General features: G+C 44.3%; 1 gene segment (V, D, J or C); it reads right to left on the reverse strand.

Moving 5' to 3' along the window:
- Positions 1–16,497: 16,497 nt before the first annotated feature.
- LOC142428543 (immunoglobulin lambda variable 6-57-like) lies at positions 16,498–16,996 on the reverse strand. The segment is given in 2 exon segments: positions 16,498–16,835; positions 16,951–16,996. Coding segments are annotated over 2 exon segments (384 nt in total).
- Positions 16,997–21,623: the final 4,627 nt, after the last annotated feature.

The following is a 21,623-nucleotide window of genomic DNA, read 5'->3' on the forward strand; positions in this document are numbered from 1 at the left end:
TGTATCCTGATTGGCCACTCATGAGTCAGAACCTGTCTTTCATCGGTCAGAATCTACCCCATGGTAACCAGTTACTACACGTCGAGCAGCGGACTGAGCACTAGGACAGACTCACAGTATCTCCTGCTGCTCAAGTGATCAAGCTTCAGTCTCAGAGAGAGTCATCTTTCTGGTACCCTGGCCACCACCGGTCCACACACACAAAGCAACAGTGCTAGTACATTCCTGACAACATGCCAGGGCCTAGAACTTGAAGACAAAGTTCTTACATATTTTATCTTTCTCATCGTGGTATTTCTCTTCTGGAAAGAGCAGGAGGTTCCACGTGTGTTTTCCTTTCATAATCATTGGGCTATGTGGTCTTCACCCACATTTTCTACCTCTCACATTTTGGGGGAAGTTGCCTTTGCCACTGACACTCGGCGGAGTCCTGAAGAGGCATCTGAAGAGCTGTTTGAAACTGAAGGACGAGGGCAGTGCCACACACTGTTGGTATCACAGAGTATGTACTAGGTGTGTGAATGCTGGGTGGAAAACCCAGAAATGTTGAAAATGTAACTTTGGGACCTATATGTCCCTGTGAGTTCTGGGTGGACTCCGGTGGTTGAATTCATAGACCAGCATGTGTCTCTCAAGGTTATGAGGTCAGGCTTGTGGAACAAGGCCAGCAGAGGGGATGGGACCCTACTACCTAGCAACAATTCAGACACAGTCAATGATTCCGCATGATTCCATTACTGAAAACACGTGGCAACAACAACAACAACAAATTCACAGCAGAAAGTAATTAGGCCTTGAGAGGAGTAAGCTCATGGACTTATCTCAGGACAGGTTAAAGGAGCACTCTATACCAACCAGCGAGCTGCAAATGATGAAGAATGTAAGCTCCGGAGGAACTCTTGAGGGCCATGTGAGGAGGTGGAGATTAATGTCGGATTGGGCGAGTGAGGAGACATCCAGAGAGCATCCGCTGGAGAGCAGTCTGCTTGCTCACTTTCTGATTTGGAAGTGCAAAGCCCCTGGGGCTATGATAAGGTTCCAGTTATTCTATCACATAAGACCATCATGCATACATGTACTGTATCCCCTAAGGCATGTTGTGGTGGTCATATGAATGAATTTCCCTTTCAATCCCATTGGTCTCTCTGTCGATTATTATGCCATCATCTGGCTTGTTTAGTTACTGTGGCTTTAAAGTATATTTAGCACCCAGACAGTGTGCATCTGCCAGCCTTATATCCTTCTCCTTTAAGATTGCTTTATCAAATTGAGGTCCCTTGTCCTTCCACTTGAATTTGAGGATTGGCTTTTCCACTTCTTCAAAACAAAGTTGTTGGAATTTTGATGGAGATTGCACTGAATTGATAGAGTGCCTTGGGTAGTACTGACAGCTGAGGTATATTCTCTTCCAATCCATGAAGCTTGTGTTCTGTTAGTGAGGTAGTGAGTTTATTGTGCCAACTGGGCCGATAAACACATGTGGGGTTAATTGAAGGGTGGAGGTATAAATGGCTCAGTGAGCCTTGCCTTTCTAGTTCTCGGGTTTATTGCTTTCTGATGGTCAGACCAGGGTGCAGCTGCCTTAGCCAGTTGACTGCTTTAGCTGACAAGGCTCAATTCCTGCAAGACATCCCTGAGAAGAAGCCACATGGACCTACCCCGATGCAGCCCTGAGTGCTGGAGCAGCTGTGTGGAGACCCCTGCCAGCGCTGAGATGTTTACACATTCACTGACTCAGCTTTCCTCCTGCAGTCGGCATCATTGTGTGTGTTTTTTTAGATGGAGGAGGATTTTGTGGATTGGTGTCGGACATATGGGTTAATGGGTTAATATCGGACTTGTGGATTTGGGCAGCACTGTGTTGGGATGTTTTCTTGATGCACACTTAACCTTTATATAAAACGTTCTCTTATTCATGAGTTTCTGTGGATTTGTGTCTCTAAGGTACCAAGAGTATTACAGTTAGTGACCTATCAGCAGCCTTCACTCATCAAATACAGACCCATTTGGATTGTTTTCCTGCCTCCAGCTCCATTCCAACTTGCTGTATTTAAACCACATGCAAGATCTCCCTTTTACTGAGATGAACAAAGAGCCAAGGTTTCTTTCTTTTCTGCAGTGATAGCAGCCTGGTACATTTGACCTCTTATCCTATCTAAATGCTGTTGTTAGGTGCCATCCAGGCGGTTCAAACTCATAATGAGCCTATGCACAATAGAGCAAAACATTGCTTTTCCATACTTTATCCTTAAAAATCTTATGCCTGAGCCCATTATTGCAGTCACGGTGTCAATTCATCTGATCGGGGCCTTCCTCTCCTTCACCCACCCCCTTCCATTTTACCAAGGATAATGTCTTCTCCAGGGACTGGTCTCTCCTGACAATATGTCCAAAGTATGTAAGATGAAGACTTTCCATCCTTGCCTCTAAGGAGCACGCTGGCGGTACTTCTTCAGAGACAAATTGCTTTATCCTTTCAGAGGTCCATGGCACTCCCAATACTCCTCCAGCATCATCTTTCAAATGCATCAAGTCTCTGTTGAATGCCCAATTGTCACATGCAGATGATGCAATGGAAAATACCATGGCTTGGGTCAGGAGCACCTTAGTCTTCAAAGCAACATCTTGGCTCTTCAACACTCTGAAGCATTGGTTCTCAAACTTCCTCATGCTGTGACCCTTTAATACAGTTCCTCATGTTGTGGTGACCCCCGACCATAAAATTATTTTTGTTGCTGCTTCATAACTGTAATTTTGCTACTGTTATGAATCATCATGTAAATATCTGACAGACAGAATGTATTTCCATTATTACAAATTGAACATAATTAAAGCATAGCGATGAACCACAAAACAATATGCAGTTATATATTGTTGAATATTGATTTCTCATTACAAATGAATGAAATTTTGTCTTGAAGCATGGCATAGCATGGGTAAAAGTCTTCACACTGGGTACTCATATGTGGACATATCTGCATGTGGACAGAACCATCTGGCGACAGATAGAGGAGCTCTCGGTTCCTAAGAGCATCAGAAATATGTGTTTTCCAGTGGTCTTAGGCCAGCCCTGTGAAAGCGTCGTCTGACCCCCAAAGGAGTCACGACCCACAGGTTAAGAACTGCTGCTCTTAAGAGATCTTGTGGAGCAGATTTACCCAATGCGATATGGCATGACTACTGACTCCATGAGCATTGTGGATCCAAGCAAAACAAAATCCTTGACAACTTCAACTTTTTATTATTTCATCATGATATTAGCTATTAGTCCAGTTGTGAGAATTTTAGTCTACATTGAGTTGTAATCCTTACTGAAGATTGGAATCTTTGATTTTTATCTGTAAATGCTTCAAGTCCTCCTCACGTAGAGCAAGCAAGGTTATAGCACCTGCATATTGCAGGTGACTAATAAGCCTTCCTCCGATCTTGATGCCACGTTCTGCTTTATAGAAGCCAGCTTCTCTGAGCATTTGCTCAGCATACAAATTGAATAAATACGGTGAGAAGATACAACCCTGATGCACACCTTTCCCGATTTCAAGCCATCCAGTACTCCCTAGTTCTATTTGCACAACTGCACCTTGATCCATATACAAGGTCCTTAGGGGCCCGATGACATTTTCTGGAACCCCCATGCCCCTCGAGGTTATCTATAGTCTGCCATAGATAACTGGTTCACACAGTCAAATGCCTTTGTAGAGTCAGCAAAACACAAATAAACATCTTTCTGGTACTCTGCTTTTCGCCAAATTCCATCTGACATCCGCAGTGATATCCCTTGTTCCACATCCTCTTCTGAATCGGGCCTGAATTTCTGGCCATTCCCTGTCAATGCAATGCTGAAGTCATTGGGTTTTTTGTTTTGTTTTGCTTTGCAATTATCGTTGGATGGTCTTCAGCAAAATTTTACTTGTGAGAAATATCGTCTAAATAATAATATCTAAATACTTTCTAGTAGTCCCAGAGGTATCGGATTACATGGTAAACGGGTCGCCGACACAAATCTTGGCCAGCACACACTTCGTGCGTGTTGCTGGGTAGCGGTGCCCTTTGTACTCCTGTATTCTCCTTACACAGCTCCACGCAGGAACTGGTCAAAATAAGTGGAGTGTGGGCTCTAGAATCACAACTGAGTAGACTCCATCCAGAACACTGAGGCTGAAGATCCAGGTTCAGAGTGGTTTTTCCCGGGAGTAGCTAGTCCATTGTTAGCACTGATAAAATATGACCAATCTATTCTGTAATGGTGGGTTATTGACAAAATGCAGCAAGTAAGGATTCTGCACAATTAAAAGATTTTTCAGGAATAAGTTGGGTAAGTACAGAGTCCTTTAGCTAGTTCTATCATTACTTTTCTATAGTTCCTTCATGAAAAGAAACCAGCAGTTAAATCATCTAGCCTGTCTCCTCCACTCCTCCCCCATGCATCTCTATCAGCCTCTTCTATCAATAGAGGAGACTTGAAAGACACCTTTATTTGGAAAATAAGTTCTTCAGACAGGTTGAAAATAAGGGTTTCAACCCAGAGTTCTTTCTCATACATGCATCATGGATATGCTACTGAATTGCTTTATGTGACTGTGTAGGATCGATATAGAATACTCACCTCATCAACTAGAGGGAATGGCCAAAGGAATGAAGAATGGGATGCATGCAGCCATCTAAGTGAAATGTCAATGAAGTCCACGTGGAGGAAGCACACCAGTCTGTGTGATTCAATGATTGTAAATAATACAGTAGTTTTATTGGCATATAACTTACATATCATACAATACAATAGTTCAGTCACATCAAGAAGAGTTTTACATGGTTACAGATAAGAACTGGAAACACAGGGAATCCAGGACCTCTCAGGACCAATAATGTGCGTAGCCAGACAAGTAGGGGAAGGAGGGGGTGGGGGGGGAGCGGAACTGATCTCAAGGATCTACATATAACCCCCTCCCTGGGGGACAGACAACAGAAAAGTGAGTGAAGGGAGATACTGAACAGTGTAAGACATGAAAAAATAATCATAATTTATAAATTATCAAGGGTTCAGGAGGGAGAGAGGAGGGGTAGGGAGGGGTAAAAATGAGAAGCTGATACCAAGGGCTCAAGTAGAAAATAAATGCTTTGAGAATGATGAGGGCAACAAATGTTAAAACCTCTTTGGCACAATATATGTCTGTATGGGTTGTGATAAGAGTTGTACAAGCCCCCAATAACACTATTGTCTTGATAGTGTTCTGACCCAGGCCTAAGAAAGGTCAGTGAGTGCCTTGCCAGCTCTGAGGGCCACCCAGTGCCAGGAGAGTAGTTCGCAGTGTGCAGAATACATCAGTGGAGACGTTTTTGTCTCACTTCCCTAACAATCTGGAGCACTGTGTAACTTTTAGAGCTGCCATGATAAGCACTGCAGTAATACTGAGCCTCATCTTCAGGCTGCAGCCCAGCAATGAGCAAGAGCCCAGCATTCGTGGAGGCATCACTGGATCCAGAGAATCGGCTGGGGACCCCAGATCCCTGGTGCTTGTCTGAGTCAGAGTGGAATGTCAGGAGGTATCTGGGAGGACTCCCTGGATTCTGCTGGTACCAACGTATCCAAAAGTCACCCACTTTGAAGCCACTGCTCAGGGTGCAGGTGAATCTCGCCGATGTCCCCAGGGAAGCAGAGAGGGAGGGTGGCTGAGTCAGTACAGGCTGAGAGAAGGAACCTGAAAATAAATACCCGTATATCATGGGACAGGAACAGAGTTAGCGTGCTGGTGCATTGGAGCCAGAGGAACCTGACTCAGACTTGGGGCTGACTTTGGACCCTTGAGGACAGTTAGTACCTGTGCATGCTGAGAGGAGCAGCAGGAGGAGGGAATTCCAGACCATGGTGGACAGAGCGCTCCTGAGGACTCCAAGCTGGGGATAGGCTGCCTTAGGCCTGTTATATCTTCTCAACTGCCCTGAAAAGGAAAGACTTCATGCAAATTGGTTTCCTCTTTGAGCCACCTCTACTCGACCCTGAACCAGAGATGAGGTCTCAACTTGTACTTCAGACAGGGGGAGTTGGTGGGTAAGACTCATGGGTTGCCCCCAGGGAGGTCAGGGAGGAAGCAGCTGCTGGGACCCTAAAGAGATCTGTGAGCAGGATAATCTGCCTAGCTCAGAAGGGACGTGGATGATGAGTCTCCATCAATAACCACCAGAGAGTTTGGATATGCGTTGAACTGCTAACTGCAAGGTCAGCAGTTTGAAACCACCAATTATTCCTTGGGAGAAAGATGGGTATTTCTACTCCTATAAATACTTACAGTCTCAGAAACTCCGGGGCAATGCTACCCTTTCCTGCAGGGTTACTATGAGTTGGCATCAACTCGCTGACAGTGATTGAATTTGGCTCTGGTTTTGGGACACTCTCTGGAGCAGACCCACAGCGCCCCCTGCTGATCACTGGTCAAACTTCGGTTTCTCATAAGAAATAATTAAGGGGTGTCAAGACTGATACCCATTAAGCCTCCTGTGAATCCCCACTGACCATAGACCAGGGACGTGACTAGCCTCTCCCCCATGCAGAGTGCATTGGAAAGCGGATTATTGCAGACCCCGCTGTTTAAAAATGAATACTTTATCATATGACCTCTCTTGTGATTCGTTTTATTTTCGTTCACTCATTTTAAATGTGCTCTAGTTTTTAATATTTTCTGATTTCTTTTCTATTGAGGTTTTTCTCTGTTTTCCTTTTCTCTTGTTAGATCACTGTTGCTGTTTTGTATGTTTTTCTCTATAGAGACAGTAACTGGATGAATGGTTTCTTGCAGGTATGGCAAGGGAGGTTGCAGGGGAATTGAGGAGCTAAGAGCAAAGAGTACAAGAATGAAGGCAACGTTCTAAAATTGATTGTGGTTATGATTGTACAAACTCTTTTAATAGTATTGAACTATTGAATTATATGGTATATTAATTATATACTAATTAAACATTTTTAAAACACTTATTGTATGAGTCCTGGTGATATAATGAGTTATGCATTGGGCTCCTAATCATAAGGGCAGCAGTTTGAAACCACCAGTGGAAAGCTGAGGCTTCCTACTCCTGTGTAGAGTTACAGTCTCCAAAAATTACAGAGGTAATTCTACCCTGCCTTATAGAATCACTATGAGTCAGCATCGACCCAATGGCAGTGAATTTGGTTTTGTTTGTTGGAAGCCCAATAGCAGAAGACCTGGTAGCGTAGTGTGTTATGCACTGTGATGGTAGCCAACAGCCCCTCTGTGGGAGAAGGATGAGACTTTCCACCCCTGTTAAGAATTACAGTCTCAGAAATCCACAGGGGGCATTTCTGCACTGTCCTATAAGGTTGGAATCAACTAGATGGCAGTAAGTTCTGAAGCCAAGTCACTTTCATTCCACAACATCCATGGGTCACGCTCCATGAGGTGCCCTAAGTGAACAGATATCCATAAAGAACCTTTCCCATCCAAGACTTCCTGCATTACTAGGGAACATTGAAGGGGAAATATGGCCATAGAGCAGAATGACTGAGCTGCAATTTGAGGAGATTATAAACTCCTCTGAGAGCAGAGATCTAAGCATCTGTCTGAGGTGGGAACTGTGGTGTGGACTTGGACTAGAGAATAGAGCATCCTTCTGCAGAGTAGCTGCAGGGTTTCTTAGAGGAGGTGGCAGCATGTGGGGAGAGACCTATTCAGTAGTATGGTCTGGGGATTTCAAAGTGAAAATTCACAAGGAATCAGTAATAGTTAAGATCTAATATACCGCAAAACAAACGGGTGGTCCTAAACACTCTCACTATGTAGGGTCTTTAGGAAAATCTTCTCAGAGGGGATCTCCTTCCATGTGGCTCTTGAGGGAACAGTGGGACTGTAGCTCCTGACGGTGGAAAGAGACGCGGTGGCATTTTAAGAGAAGAAGAAAGCAATCTCCAACTAGGGAGAAGGCTAGAGGGTTCCTGAGCCAGCAGGGCTGACAAGGGGAGGTTGCAGATGGGGGGTGGAGAACCAAAGAGAGACCTAGAAGATTTTGAGGGCTTGAAGGAAGAAATCAGAATAGCAAAGGCACCAAAGATAAATGTAAAAGATGCTTCAGAGACACAACCTCAAATGAATTTCTGGAGTGAGGAAGTAAAAAGAATAAAGTTTGTAAAGATAGGCAAGGTGCCAAAAGAATGGATTTGAAGGGCGTTGGGAGGACACCTTCCTGTTCTATTGGACTCTGCTATATCTCTGTGACTTGCTGTAAATAGGAAACATGCTCCACGTAAAACTCTTTCATCTCTAAGTGGTTGGGGTTAGGAATAACTTACACCTGGAGCATTTGAAGGATGGTGTTTGGTGAAGAATATTTGAAAGAATCATTGGCTTCCAGAAAAAGAAATAAATCTGCCTTGGAAGTATGGCCAGAATTCTCCTTAGAAGTCAGAGTGGCCTGAAGACAAAATGGGAGCATAGACAAATGTGGTGAAGAAAGCTGACAATGCCCGGCTATTTATTTTATCAACCTATTGAAACTCATACAACTCTTAGCACAATCCACACATACATCAATTGTGTAAAGCATGCTTATACCTTCGTTGCCCTCATCATTCTCAAAACTCTCGCTTTCCGCTTGGGCTCCTGGAATCATCAGCTCCTCATTTTCCTTTTCCCCCTCCCCCTCCCTCCCCCTCCCCCCTCCCTAATAAACCCTTGATAATTTATAAATTATTATTTTATCATATCTTACACTGCCTGGCATCTCCCTTCACCCACTTTTATGTTGCCCATCCCCCAGGGAGGAGGTTATATGTAGATCCTTGTAATCAGTTCCCCTTTTTTACCCCCACTTCCCTCCCGGTATTGCCCCTCTCACCACTGGTGCTGAGGGGTTCATCTGTCGTGGATTCCCTGTGTTTCCACTTCCCATCTCCACTGCTGTGCATCCTCTGGTCTAACCAGGTTTGCAAGGTGGAATGGGGATCATGATAGTGGGCGGAGGGGGGGGAGGAGTAAATGTTTAAGAATTAGAGGAAGGTTGTGAATTTCATTAATGTTACACTGCACCCTGAGTGACTCAGCTCCTCCCCACTACCCCTATGCAAGGGATGTCCTGTTGTCTACAGATGGGCATTGGGTCCCCAAAACACGCTCCCCTCATTCACGATTTTATGACTCCCCCGCCTTTGGTGCTTGATATCTGGTCCCCTTGACCCTTCGTGATTGCGCATGCTAGTGTGCTTCTTCCATGTGGGATTTGTTGCTTCTGGGCTAAATGGCCACTTGTTTACTTTCAAGCCTTTAAGACCCCAGTGCATTGGTATAGATAAGAGCTCTTGACACATGGAATCCAGAACAGATAAACCCCTCAGGAACAGTAATGGGAGTAATGATACCACAAGGGTTGGAGGAAGCTTGAGGGAGAAAGGGAGAACCAATAGCAATGATTGACCTATAATCCCCTCCCCCAGGGGTAAAAACAACAGAAATGTTGGTGAAGAGAGACAGTGGACCGTGTAAGACATGAAAATAATAATAACTTATAAGTTATCAGGGTTCATGAAGGTGGGGGAGAAGGGGGGGAGAGAAGCTGATACCAAGGGCTCAAGTAAAAAATGTTTTGAAAATTATGATGGCTACATATGTACAAATGTGCTTGAGACAATTGAGGTATGGATTGTTATAAGTGCCCCCAATAAAATGATTTATTTTTAAAAAGTGAGAGTGGTGAGACTTCATCTATATATTTTGTGCATGTTGTCAAGAAAAACAAAGCTCTGGAACAGCAAGCTACATAAAGTGTCAGTGAAGAAAGCAACCCCCAACTAAATGTATTGACACAGGGATTACAACAATGGTATCAGGCATAAGAACAATTGTAAGGATGGTACAGGCAGTGTTTTGTTCTGTTGTATATAGGTCACTGTGAGTCAGAATTGACTTGATGGCACTTGACAACAAAAATACTACATATCTCTGTGTTTTGTATTCTTTTTTTCACATAAAAATAGAAAATTATTTGTTAAGTTAATCTCCTAGAACAAAGTAAGTTGTAAAATTCCACCCCTATGAACTAACCTATGCTTTTCATCAATTTTCCAACTTCTTTATCAATAGCTATAACTCAGGTAGAATCATTTTCTCTCCTTCACATTTACCAATTAATATAATGTAACACCATTTTTATAACATCTATTCGTAAGTTGTTCAATATTCACTGACTGCCATAAAAGCCAATGTGATATATGCCAGTTTTTGTTACTTAATTACACCATAACTTGTTCTCAATTTCTAGAACAGTCAACATAGATTTGTGTAAATATCAGTAACAAATGACATCAAAATTTTACCACAAAAAAGTTTTCATCTCTCAAACTATTTATATAGATATATAAAGTGTTATATACTTATATGTATTAAGTTTCTTCTCACTTCTACTATAAATTTCCAGTGGCGGATTGTGGCTCTCACTATTCCAGAACACAGGCCAGCAGAGAAGATTCTCCTGGGAATATTGCAGATTTCATAGGAGAAACATATGAAAGCGAAAAGGCGCATGCTGGTGCTCACATCTCCTGCTCATTTCATGAACCAAAGGAGATCACTTGACCATGTCTGAGTTCTAGGAAGGGGGGAAATAGTGTACAATTTCCAAGAGAGACAAATATTGCATATTATGAGAAATATTACTCTTCGGTTTTATCCCCACTTTAGAGATGGAGAAACAGAGGTTTTGAAATGCTATGTGAATTGTCTAAGTCAGCACCACCCAATAAAACCTTCTGCATGGACAAGAGTACCTTGTAGCTGAATTGTCAAATATGGTAAATGTGATAGTTCAGTTTATTGTGCCAACATGGCCAATCAACACATGTGGGATTAACTGAAAAGTGGAGAGATAAATGGCTTGGCTCAGTGAGCCTCGCCTTTCTGGTCTCTTTCTCTTTGATGGCCAGACCAGTGTGTGACTGCATTAGCTGGTTCTATGTCTCAACTTGCGAGCTTCACTACATGTGGGACACCCACCCCGTGGACTGTGTCGCTGTAGTTTGAGGTTCCTTCAAGATCGACTTCACCACGCTACTGGGGCATACATCGCTTGATCTGGGGACTGTCCAACCCTGCCATCTGGCTGACTGTTGGTGACCTGATTGCTGTTTACTGCCTGTGGTCAGATTACCTGATTTTCCCTACAGGGGACTCATCTGTCTGCTTCCTTCACATGCACCCAGAGGCCCTCGGGACTTGAAGGGTTGCCAATGTTATTAGCTGTCTTACGAAAGTAAGTTGCACTAAGAGATTTTTACTGCTCTATAGACAAATTAGCTGCTTGTTTTTATGATGTATATATTTAGCTATATAAATATATATATCTATATAATCATAAGTGTCCTGGTTTTGTTTCTCTAGAGAACCTTGTCTAACATAGTAACCAAGAGACAGAAGTGTCCATTGATCAATTGCAACTAGTTCTGTATTATTATCATATTATTATTATTATTTTAGGCTTAAACATATGAGGTAGTTAGTTTATTGTGCCAACATGGATGATAAACACGTGGGGGATTAATTGAAGGGTGGAGGGATAAATGGCTCGATGAGCCTTGCCTTTCGAGTTCTCGGGTCTCTTGCTTTGTGATGGTTGGACCAGCTGCCTTAGCCAGTTCCCTGCTTCCGCTGGCAAGGCTCACTTCCTGCAAGACATCCCCAGGAGAAGCCTCATGGATCTACCACAATGCAGCCCTGGGTTCTGGCGCAGCCACGTGGAGACCCCTGCCAGTGCTCAGATGCTGACACCTTCACCAATTTGGTTCTCCTCCTGCATTCAGTGTCATAGTGTGTGTTTTGTGAGATGGACAAGGACTTTGTGGATTGGTGTCGGACTACGGATTAATGTTGGACTTGGCTTGGGAAGCACTGGGTTGGGATGTTTTCTTGATGTGCACTTAACCTTTACATAAAACTTTTCCTTATACATGAGTTTCCGTGGATTTGTTTCTCTAATGTACCCAGACTAACACAACCTAGATAGCAACCTGTGCCTAATGGAGATTTTGCTACCCAGTTCTAAGAACCAATAGAGAGACAGCTAAATTTTGAACCAACACATGATGGCAAAAGAAATATTACTGTCTGAACACATACTGATGCTCTTGTGAGTTCTCTTATACTCATCCTAAAATGTAAATTCCAACAGTACAGGACCTTGTCATAATTTTAATCATCTTTTTACTCTGTGCTTGAAAAATACACCTGGAGCAAATAAATGAAAATGATCTATGTGCTTGGTGTTCTGTGGTTGCGAACCACAGGGTCAGTACTTCAACCCACTAGTCACTCTGCAAGAGAAAGATGAGGCTCTCATCAAGATGTACAGTATCAAAACCCCAATGGAGCAATTATATTCTGCCATATGGTATCATTATGATTCTGGATCCTCTCAATGGTAGTGGGTTTGGTTTGGGTTGATTGTGTAAAAATTCAACACATTAACTACACTTCTCTAACTAAGCCTTGTATAATCCCTCTGACATAGATAGCTTGTTTCTTCTTCACAATCAGTTCTCCATCTAGAAGCGCCACTAAAACTTATTCACCACGAGCAACCCTGCTGGTAATTAAAATATTGGTGGCATAGCTTCAAGTACCATAGTGCCATGCAAGCCACCACCAAATGACAATCTGGCAGACAAGGTGTGCTTAGTCCAAGCCAACTGTAGCAGCTACATAATCTCTTGTCAATGCACAAAAGGGTGATGTCTAGCCTGTCAACCAGGTTGCAGCCTGATGATCTCATTTGGAGGCACAAAGGAGATAAATAGCTCGCTGGAGGCCAGATACACTCTCCTTGCGAGACATTCCTCTTGACAAGCCACTTGGAGCTAAGCTGATTGAGCCAACACCCTGGAGCTGGAAGAGCTACTTGGAGACCCCTGCCAGCACTGGAGTGCTTCCACCACCACTGGATCCACAAGACTTTCCACCCACTGGCCTGTGATCTTTCTTCCGGCATTTGGCATCATCGCATGTGCTGTGTGATCAGATTTATGCACTTAACCTGGTCGGGGCAGGGATGTTTTCTTAATGTACAATTGCTCTTTTATATAAAACTCTTTCTTATACACATGAGTGTCTCTGAATTTGTTTCTCTAGTCAACCCAGACTAACACAGCAATGTAATTTCAATAGTTTCAAATGCATGTGAAAGTTGAATGATAAATAAAGAATGGCATGGAAGAATTGATACATCTGAATGGTGGTGTGGGTGAAGAATCTTGAGCATCCCTTAGACTGCTAGAAGCAAAAAACACATCTGTCTTGGAAGGAGTACAACCAAAATGCTTTTTAGAAGTGAGAGTGGCAAGACGTTGTCTCACATGCTCTCGACATGTTGTCAGGAGAGACAAGTCTCTTGAAAAGGACATCACACTTGAAAAAGGAGAAGGTCCGCAAAAAAGAGGAAGACTGTCCAGGTGCTGGATTGACACCAAGGCTGAAACAACGGGCGTGAGTATGACAAGAATTGTGAAGACGTTACACGATGGGCAGTGTTTCATTCTGTTGCAACCATGAGTCAAAACCAGCTTGACAGCATCTAACAAGTACAATTACTAAACACTATGCTTCATACCCTAGCTTGGAAGGGATGCCCTAGGCCTAGGGAACACAGTCTGACATTATGGTACTTAAGATATTATTTCACCAGACAAACAAACATTTGAATTCTGTTTATTTGTTTTATCTATTGGATGAAATCACAAACACAGAGAAATAGCCCCATGTCCAATAAATGGCTGAAAAAGGATTCAAACCCAAGGATTTCTTACTAGTTGAGAATATTGCCTTTTAACGGAGTGGTTCTCATCTGGGAAAAACCTCTCCCGCCCAGGGTGCATCTGGCAATAGCTGCATACCTTTTTGTTCTCACAACTGGGGGTCACCAGTAACTTGTGGGTAGAGGTGGGGGGGGGCGCGGGGGGCTGGTAAACACCCTGCAATGCACAGAGAAAAATATTACCTGGCCCAAAATGTCAATAGCATCCAGGCTGAGAAACTAGTTCTTTGTTTTCCAATGCAGGAAACCATTTGTTAAGACTAAGATCATCCAGCCAAGGGAGATCATTCGTGGGAAGCCAGGTTGTAAGGGCATCGAAGGCTTGCAGACACATAAGCAGGACTTGTTAGTACTGAGGAAACGGTCAGAAAGGCATGATTGGTGGCAGATCAATACATCAGTTACCGGTGGGACTGCAGAAACAGGCACAGGCTCATGGCTCAGGCACATACATAATGCTCCACAGAAACACAAGATTGGACTAAGCCTTCCAACCAAGGCAGTCAGGATGTAACTCATGACCACGCCCCCATAGCACTCTGAGTTCCATTAAGGGCACAACCAGGCAAACCCCCTAAGGACGATGCCACTTCTTCCTGGACTGGTGAGGAGAGTCAGAGCCATCCACTTCCAGATATCCTGTCTCCCTGAGAACAAAGCTCTTCATGGTTAATGGTCCGAAGGAATTCAATGGAGGCTGAATTTATATGCAGGCTCCTCCACAGATTGAGACTTCCACTGTGAACCATAGCCTTCCACACACTCAGCGCCCAGAATCTAAGCTCTAATGCACAACTCAGCTCAGAAAACATTTGGCCATTGACGGTGCGGGGGAAAGGAGGATGCTTGACATGGTGAACTGTTGGAAACTGCTGAAATGTGATGGAAATATGATGGCTTCCTCTCTGGGTTGGACTTTGCCTCTGGGTACAGATGACCAAATTCCAATTGGAAATGAAGACTCTCTCCCTTCCTTCTGTCCTCCCTCCCAGCCCAGCCCTGATAACCATCGATGACTGGTGGCCTCAATCCATTGGCCGAATTCTTTGCATGGTGGGATCCTCAGGACATCCATCTGTGGCATGGCCTGCTTTCCAAAGGATTTGGGCCATCTTCCTCTCATTGCCTCCTTTCAAGGTCTAGAGTTACAGCACACAGGTCTTTCATCTTCCTGCTGACATTTCTTGCTTGCTACTTTCTTCTGGGGCATACTCTGAGCAGTGGACTTGTTTTCTTAACCCCCGTTGCCTCTTGCATCATTCTTTTCACAGGACCATGTTGTCTACCAAAAAAGGAGCATTTTACCTCCTATAATATATTAACTATATTTTCTTTTTTCATGCCCTTCCGTCCTACCAACTTACCCACCTACCTACCTACTTCTACCTAGTCCTTCATCTCTTCCCTGCCCCCTAACTAGCCCAATAGTTCTGGCTAGCACTTCCAGACGATGGGGTCTAGCAGTAGAGACTGGGTACCATCCTTGTCTGTCTTCTTCCTGCATTAAGGGACATGTTAGCTACTGTGTTGGAGCTTCAGTTCTGAGTGCCCTGGTTTGCAATAGGGTGTGAATGGCAGTGACAACCCACAGTCCATTTGCAGAGTCCCCACCGAAATTAAACCTCCATTGAATGCTCTCTGATCTTAGACAAAGATGTAGAACATCTTACCTTCAGACAGAATGCCTTGGAGACTGCACTGACTCCACTCCTCTCTGGCCAGCCCAGGGAGGGGCAGTCTCTCTCTTAGGGGTTTGCCTAGATGTGTCCTTCATGGAGGTCACAGTACTGGAAATGGTACAGGGGGTCACATAGTCATGAATCAGGTCCTATCAATTTGGCCCCGTCTGGTCAGAAGGCCCTGGACCAACCTTGTAAGCTCTTCTATCTAGCAATGTATGTGTCCCAATCATGGGCCTATCCCTGCCTCTGTAGTCCCACCTGTAACTATGATGTTTTGATGTTACCAGTCATGCTTGTGTGACAGTTTCCTCTATAAAACTTGGTATCTCCACAAACCCGTGGGCACCATTTCAACCTTGTGTTGGTAGCCTCCCTCATCCGGGTGCTGTGTCTGTATCTTAGTTTTGTCTTTGCCTCTTTTTGGGCTTAACAAATATTCTCTGTAAATGATATTTGGAGTGGGGTCGCTTTTGTACCCTAAAACATTCCTTTTCCAGCAGAATTTCCCTCCTTCCCTTCCACGCCCACCTTCTTGAGTGGTTTCTTTTCTTTCTCCTTTTTAAACTGCCTCTCCCAAGAAGAGGCCACACAAGTGGTCAGAAAAGTAGCTTTCTTTTTTTTTTTTTTAATTTTCTTTTTTTTTTTTTTACTCTAAAAAAATCATTTTATTGGGGACTCTTACAGCTTTTATCACAGTCCATACAAACACCTGTTGTGTCAAACACATTTGTACAAATGTTGCCATCATCGTTTGCAAAACATTTTCTTTTCTACTTGAGCCCTTGGTATCAGCTCATTCCCCGCCCCCAACCCCCCTTTCCTCCCTCAAGAAAAGTAGCTTTCAAGATGTGATGTGACAGGAGGAATTTACACTTTGGAAGCAAAAAGAGGCAGCTGTGAATAGACAACTCACTCCAGCTCTCGCACCCAGTGGAAGACAAGAGAGCCACCCTTGCTTCCACGGACAGAGTGAGGCCCAGACACAGGGCAAGGAAGCTCAGGGGGACATTTGAGCTCACTTCCTCATGGGCCTGGAGCACTGTGTGTAATAGTTGTCATACCCAGAGAGACAGTAGTAATCTGCCTCATCCTCTGACTGCAGGGCCGAGATGGTCAGCCAGGCGGTATTGGAAGAGCTGTCCATGGAGCCAGAGAAGCGAGCTGGAATCCCCGAGGGTCTTTGGTTATACTTGTAGATCATATTAATGGGAGTACCGCCTGGGTGCTGCTGGTACCAGTAGACATAATTTTTCTCAATGCTGCCGCTGCTTCGGATGCATGAGATCCTGACCTCCTGCCCCAGAGTCCCCTTCACAGAGTGGGGCTGGGTGAACACGACCTCAGCCCAAGATCCTGTAACATGGAAAGGATACAGAGCTCAGTGAGTACAGACCAGGGCCCCGTTCCCAAGAAAGAGGAAAAACCCATCATCCTAGGCACCCTCCCAGAATTCCCTGCCAGCATTCACCTGTGTAGTGAGCCAGGAGGATGAGGATGAAAGGAGTCCAGGCCATGATGGTGATGCCCCCTGGTTCTGCTTCCTGAGCCCTCAGCCCACTTCTGAGGCCAACAACTCTTCTTATCTGGCACCAAGGCCTTCAGAGTGGGAGGGCCCCATGCAAATCTTCTTTCCTGAGGTTGTCCAAGACCCACCTTCAGCCTCAGGCTGTCTTCCAACTGAGGCGAGCCAGACGAAAGTGGTGCTTCAGGCTGAGTCAGTAGAACAGCTCTGGGCTAGGGTGGGGTCCTGTGCAGGGTTTCACAGCCGAGGAGCTGGAGAACACTGAGCCTGTGTGTGACCACAGCACCCTCTGGTGGATGTAGGAGGAGCATTAATTATGGAACATGCTGGAGCAACTGAGTCCTCCTCAGCTCTCATCCCTCATCCTTCTAGCCAAATGTCCAGTGTTCCCAGCTTAGCAAATGACACACACTCTACATTTAACCCTTGGTGTTTGTCTGGGTGGCTCAAGGACTATTCTGGTCAAGACCTATTGGGTGACTTTGCACTTTAGGGAGGGGATGAGTGCCTCTGGGAGAATGCACTCTGAGAGAAAACAGGGGGGAGGGGGAAGGGTAGCCAAGGTCCTCTAAGAGGGACCACGTGGGGCAGGTTTGTGGGCCCTTCATACACAGGACGCCCAGATCTTCAGGAGGAACTCTGAGGAGACAAGGAGAGGTGGGCCCAGATTTTAATTAGGGAACAATTTCATGAGAGCCCATAATTAATCAATGTTATGAAAGTTTGAAATAAGGCACTCGAATGGAAAGCCAAGAAGAGAAGATGAATTTGAAGTACGCTTTGGAGAGACAGCTTACACCGATGGTTATCAGTTGAATCTCTGGGAGGCAGAGGGGGCCACTGTAAATCTGAGGTTTCTCCTCATGTGAATCAGTTGGATGCGATCCCTCTGAACTTGTGTTTCTTAGGGATTTCAGACAGAAACGGTGTCAGTGACTAAATAAGAGAAGTTTTTTGGTTGTTTGCTTGTTTTCTGCTTTGGAAATGTAGGTACCAGGTAGTGAAACCAATGGAAATATGAAAGCTAAGTTCGGTTAGCAATGAGCTATCACAACAAATGCTGGACTGTGTACCCATGGAGCCATGAGAATATTTCACTGCTTATGGGGTCAAATAGAAGTAGCACAAAACCCTTTTGTAAATTTGAGGGAAAGTCCCCATTTACTTATTCAAGAATGCATTCAATTACATAATCATATCTTTATTAAGCAGCTACTATTATCTGTTTTGAGAAGCTGTGTTAGTCCGGGTAGACTAGAGAAACATATTCATAAACATTCATATGTGTATGGAAAAGAACTTTATATACAAGACCAATTGAATATTTCAAAAACATCCCAGTTCAGTCCAGATGAAGTCCATAAGTCTGATATTAGCCCATATTCCAATACCAATCTATAAATTCCTCTTCAGAGTCACGGAACACATGCAATGATGCCGGATACAGGAAGATCACAGGCCAGTGGGTGGGAAGTCGTGTGGATCCAGTGGCATCATAAACATCTCAGCATTGGCAGGGGTCTCCAAGTGGCTTCTCCAGCTCCAGAGGTCTGCCTCTATCAGCCTCTCTCCATGTGTCTTCTCCACAGGGATGTCTCACAGGGAGAAGAGAGTGTCTCCCACCTCTAAGGAGGAATACAGTAGTTCCCAGAATCCTTGGGAGAAGGTCATGCCCACACAGATGCCTCATTGGCTAAATCCTGATAGGCTAGACTCCACCCCTTCACTCTGCATCCTCAAATTGACACCAGATTATGTAACTACCACAGAAACCCTGGTGGTGCAGTGGGATACATATTGGGCTACTAACTGCAAAGTCAATAGTTCAAAACCACCAGCCTTTCCAAGGGAGAAAGATGAGCCTTTCTACTCCAATAGAGTCACAATCTCTGAAACCTGAAGGGGCAGTTCTATTCTGCCCTATGGGGCTGCTTTGAGAGGTCAGAATCAACTCTATGGCAGTGCGTTTGAGTTTTGTGTTTGGTTATCTGCTTAGGGATCCTGGTGGCACAGTGGCTAAAGAAGTTGATTGGTAACCAAAAGGTTGATGGCTTGAAACCACCAGCCACTCCCTGGGAGAAAAATGTGGAGTCTGCTCCTATACAGATGACAATCTTGGGGAACCTACGAGGCAGTCCTGTTCTGCCCTGTAGGGCCATTTTGAGTCAGAATCAACACGGTGGCAATGTGTTTGGTTTTCGTGGTTTATTATCAGCTTGGAATCCCTGGATAGTGCAAATGACTGACATGTTTGGCTAATAACCAAAAGTTGGCGATTCAAGCCCAACCAGGTGTCCTGGAGAAAGGTCTGTTGATCTCCTTCTGTAAAATCAGCTATTAAAACCCCAGTGGAGCACAGTTCTACTCTGACAGCGAGCTCCGAGAGTTGGAACAGAGTTAATGATAACTTGGGTGGTAGTGGACCATCTATGTGGTCCCTCGCTGACAAGCCAGGAAAGCACACCACCCTCAAATGTATGTTCAGACCAGTGATTCTACAACCAGCATAATGAACTCGCTTGCTTTGGGGCTTCTTGGATTCAAGGACCCTGTGAATATGGCATCCTAGACAGACAATCCCAAGACAATTACACCATCACATACATGTCACTCTGTTGGGTGACTCTTTCTCCTCAAACTTCTAATCACCTTTACCCCTCCCTCTGCATGTGGCCACCCACCTTCCTGTGCCCTGCCCTCACATTTCACTAACCCTCTTTGGAGGACATCTGTGTGTGTGTGGTTCTAGGATCCTGAGTTTCTTCCCAGCGCTCAGCGCCTTCACTGTTCAGGTCACCGCCAGTGGCTCTGTCTCTGCCCTACTTGACCCCGTCATCCCCATTGTGACTGTACTCCTACCTCCTTCTGTTTCTCCCCTCCTCCAGCGCATCTCTCTCTTGGGCCCATTTCCTCTCCTCCTCCATCATGAGAAATGAGTCACCATGCAAACGGAAAAATGGAAACAGAACAAAGAATTGCTTGTAAATGCAAAGAATGGGGTAAAAGGAAGACGAGAATACCTATAGTCCTTTGTCTAGACAATTGCCATGACACAAACGGATACCAAACACGTCATCCTAGAAGGGGACAAATGGTTAAAAAGCACAATAGGCTTCTAACTTTAGCTCTCAACAAATCTGTGTTGGGCGGAGTAGAGCTTTTGTGGTGTGCATTTTCCCCGCTAGGTGAACATCGAGCCGCTTGCTCTGAGTTAGTGCATCCAGTGGAGTTGCCTGGGAAGGTTCTCTCTGGTCACAGTGAATTTTTTTCATGAAAGCAGTTTCACTCAAACTTTGTTTTTTGTGTTGACCGATTTAAGAGAACAGCGTGCAGCTCTGAAATGTTATTTCCTGCTCGGGAAAAATGCTGCAGAAACTGTTGTTTCTGAACACAGCTTCAACGACAGCGCTATGGGAAAAGCTCAAGTGTATGAGTGGTTGTTTGTTTTGTTTTTTTGTTTCAAAAAAAGGTGCAATGCTAATTGATGACAAATCTCATTCTGGACTTCCTGACCGATGAAAATGTCGACTCAAAGTGCATGTGGAGTTCATGCCATCAGGTCAGACTGTTAATAAGCTTTCTATTTAGAGGTTCTGAAAAGATTGCATAACAGTGTGCAACATTTTAAAAAAAAAGGCCTGATTTGTGGCAGATGGGGAACTGGATTTGCCACCATGACAATGCACCTGCTAATGCAGCCACCTCAGTGTACCAGCTTTTGGCAAAAATCACCATCCTGACTCAACTGACCTCGTTCTGTGTGACATCTTTTTGTTTCCACAAATGAAGAGGGACATGAAAGGACAGCGATTTGACAATGTAGAAGAGGTGAAGGAAAAAACAAGGGATGCGCTGTCAACCATCCAGATGAGTTTGAAAAATGTCTCCAAGAATGGAATTACAGATTTACAAATGTATTAAGTGTAATGGAGAGTACCATGAAGAGGATAAGGTTGTTTTGTAAAAAAAAAATTTTTAATACATAGCTGTGAGGGGGGAGAAATCCGTCTTTTTTTGTTTTGTTTTGGGGGTTTTGTTGTTTTAGTACCCCCCCCCCCCCGTATAGTTAAGTAAAACGCAGTAAGCCAAAGGTGATTTACTAAACACAATCTTAGTTAGCTGCAGAAGTCACCTGAAAAGGGCCAGATAATTGTGTTTTATTTATCTGTTAATAAAAGGTAGGCCCTTCTGTCTAAACAAGACACCTCAACTCACCTAAGACTTGCTTGCTCTTCGTTAATAGTTGTTTCCCACAGTTACCCTGAAATCTGAGTTCACGTAAAACATGTTACTCCTTAAAGGATAAATTCCAAAGCCTAAAGTACGTATTTTCTACATATTCTGATGGTCCCCTAGTAGTGCAGTGGGTTACATGTTGGGCTGCTAACTGCCATTAAGCAATTTGGAACCACTAACAGCTCTGAGAGAGAAAGATGATTCTTTCTACCCCTGTAAAGTTAGCCTCAGAAACCCACCAAGGGCAGTTCTCCTGTTGTACAAGTTGGCTATGAATTATGACTCAGTGGCTGTGAGTTGTATTGATTCCAAATAGGTGTGTTCTCAATAGTCTACATTCTAAACACAAACTTCCTTCCTCTTGGGAGTAAACTGGCTGCATA

Source organism: Tenrec ecaudatus, chromosome 16, assembly GCF_050624435.1.
Source record: "Tenrec ecaudatus isolate mTenEca1 chromosome 16, mTenEca1.hap1, whole genome shotgun sequence".
Lineage (NCBI taxonomy): Eukaryota > Metazoa > Chordata > Mammalia > Afrosoricida > Tenrecidae > Tenrec > Tenrec ecaudatus.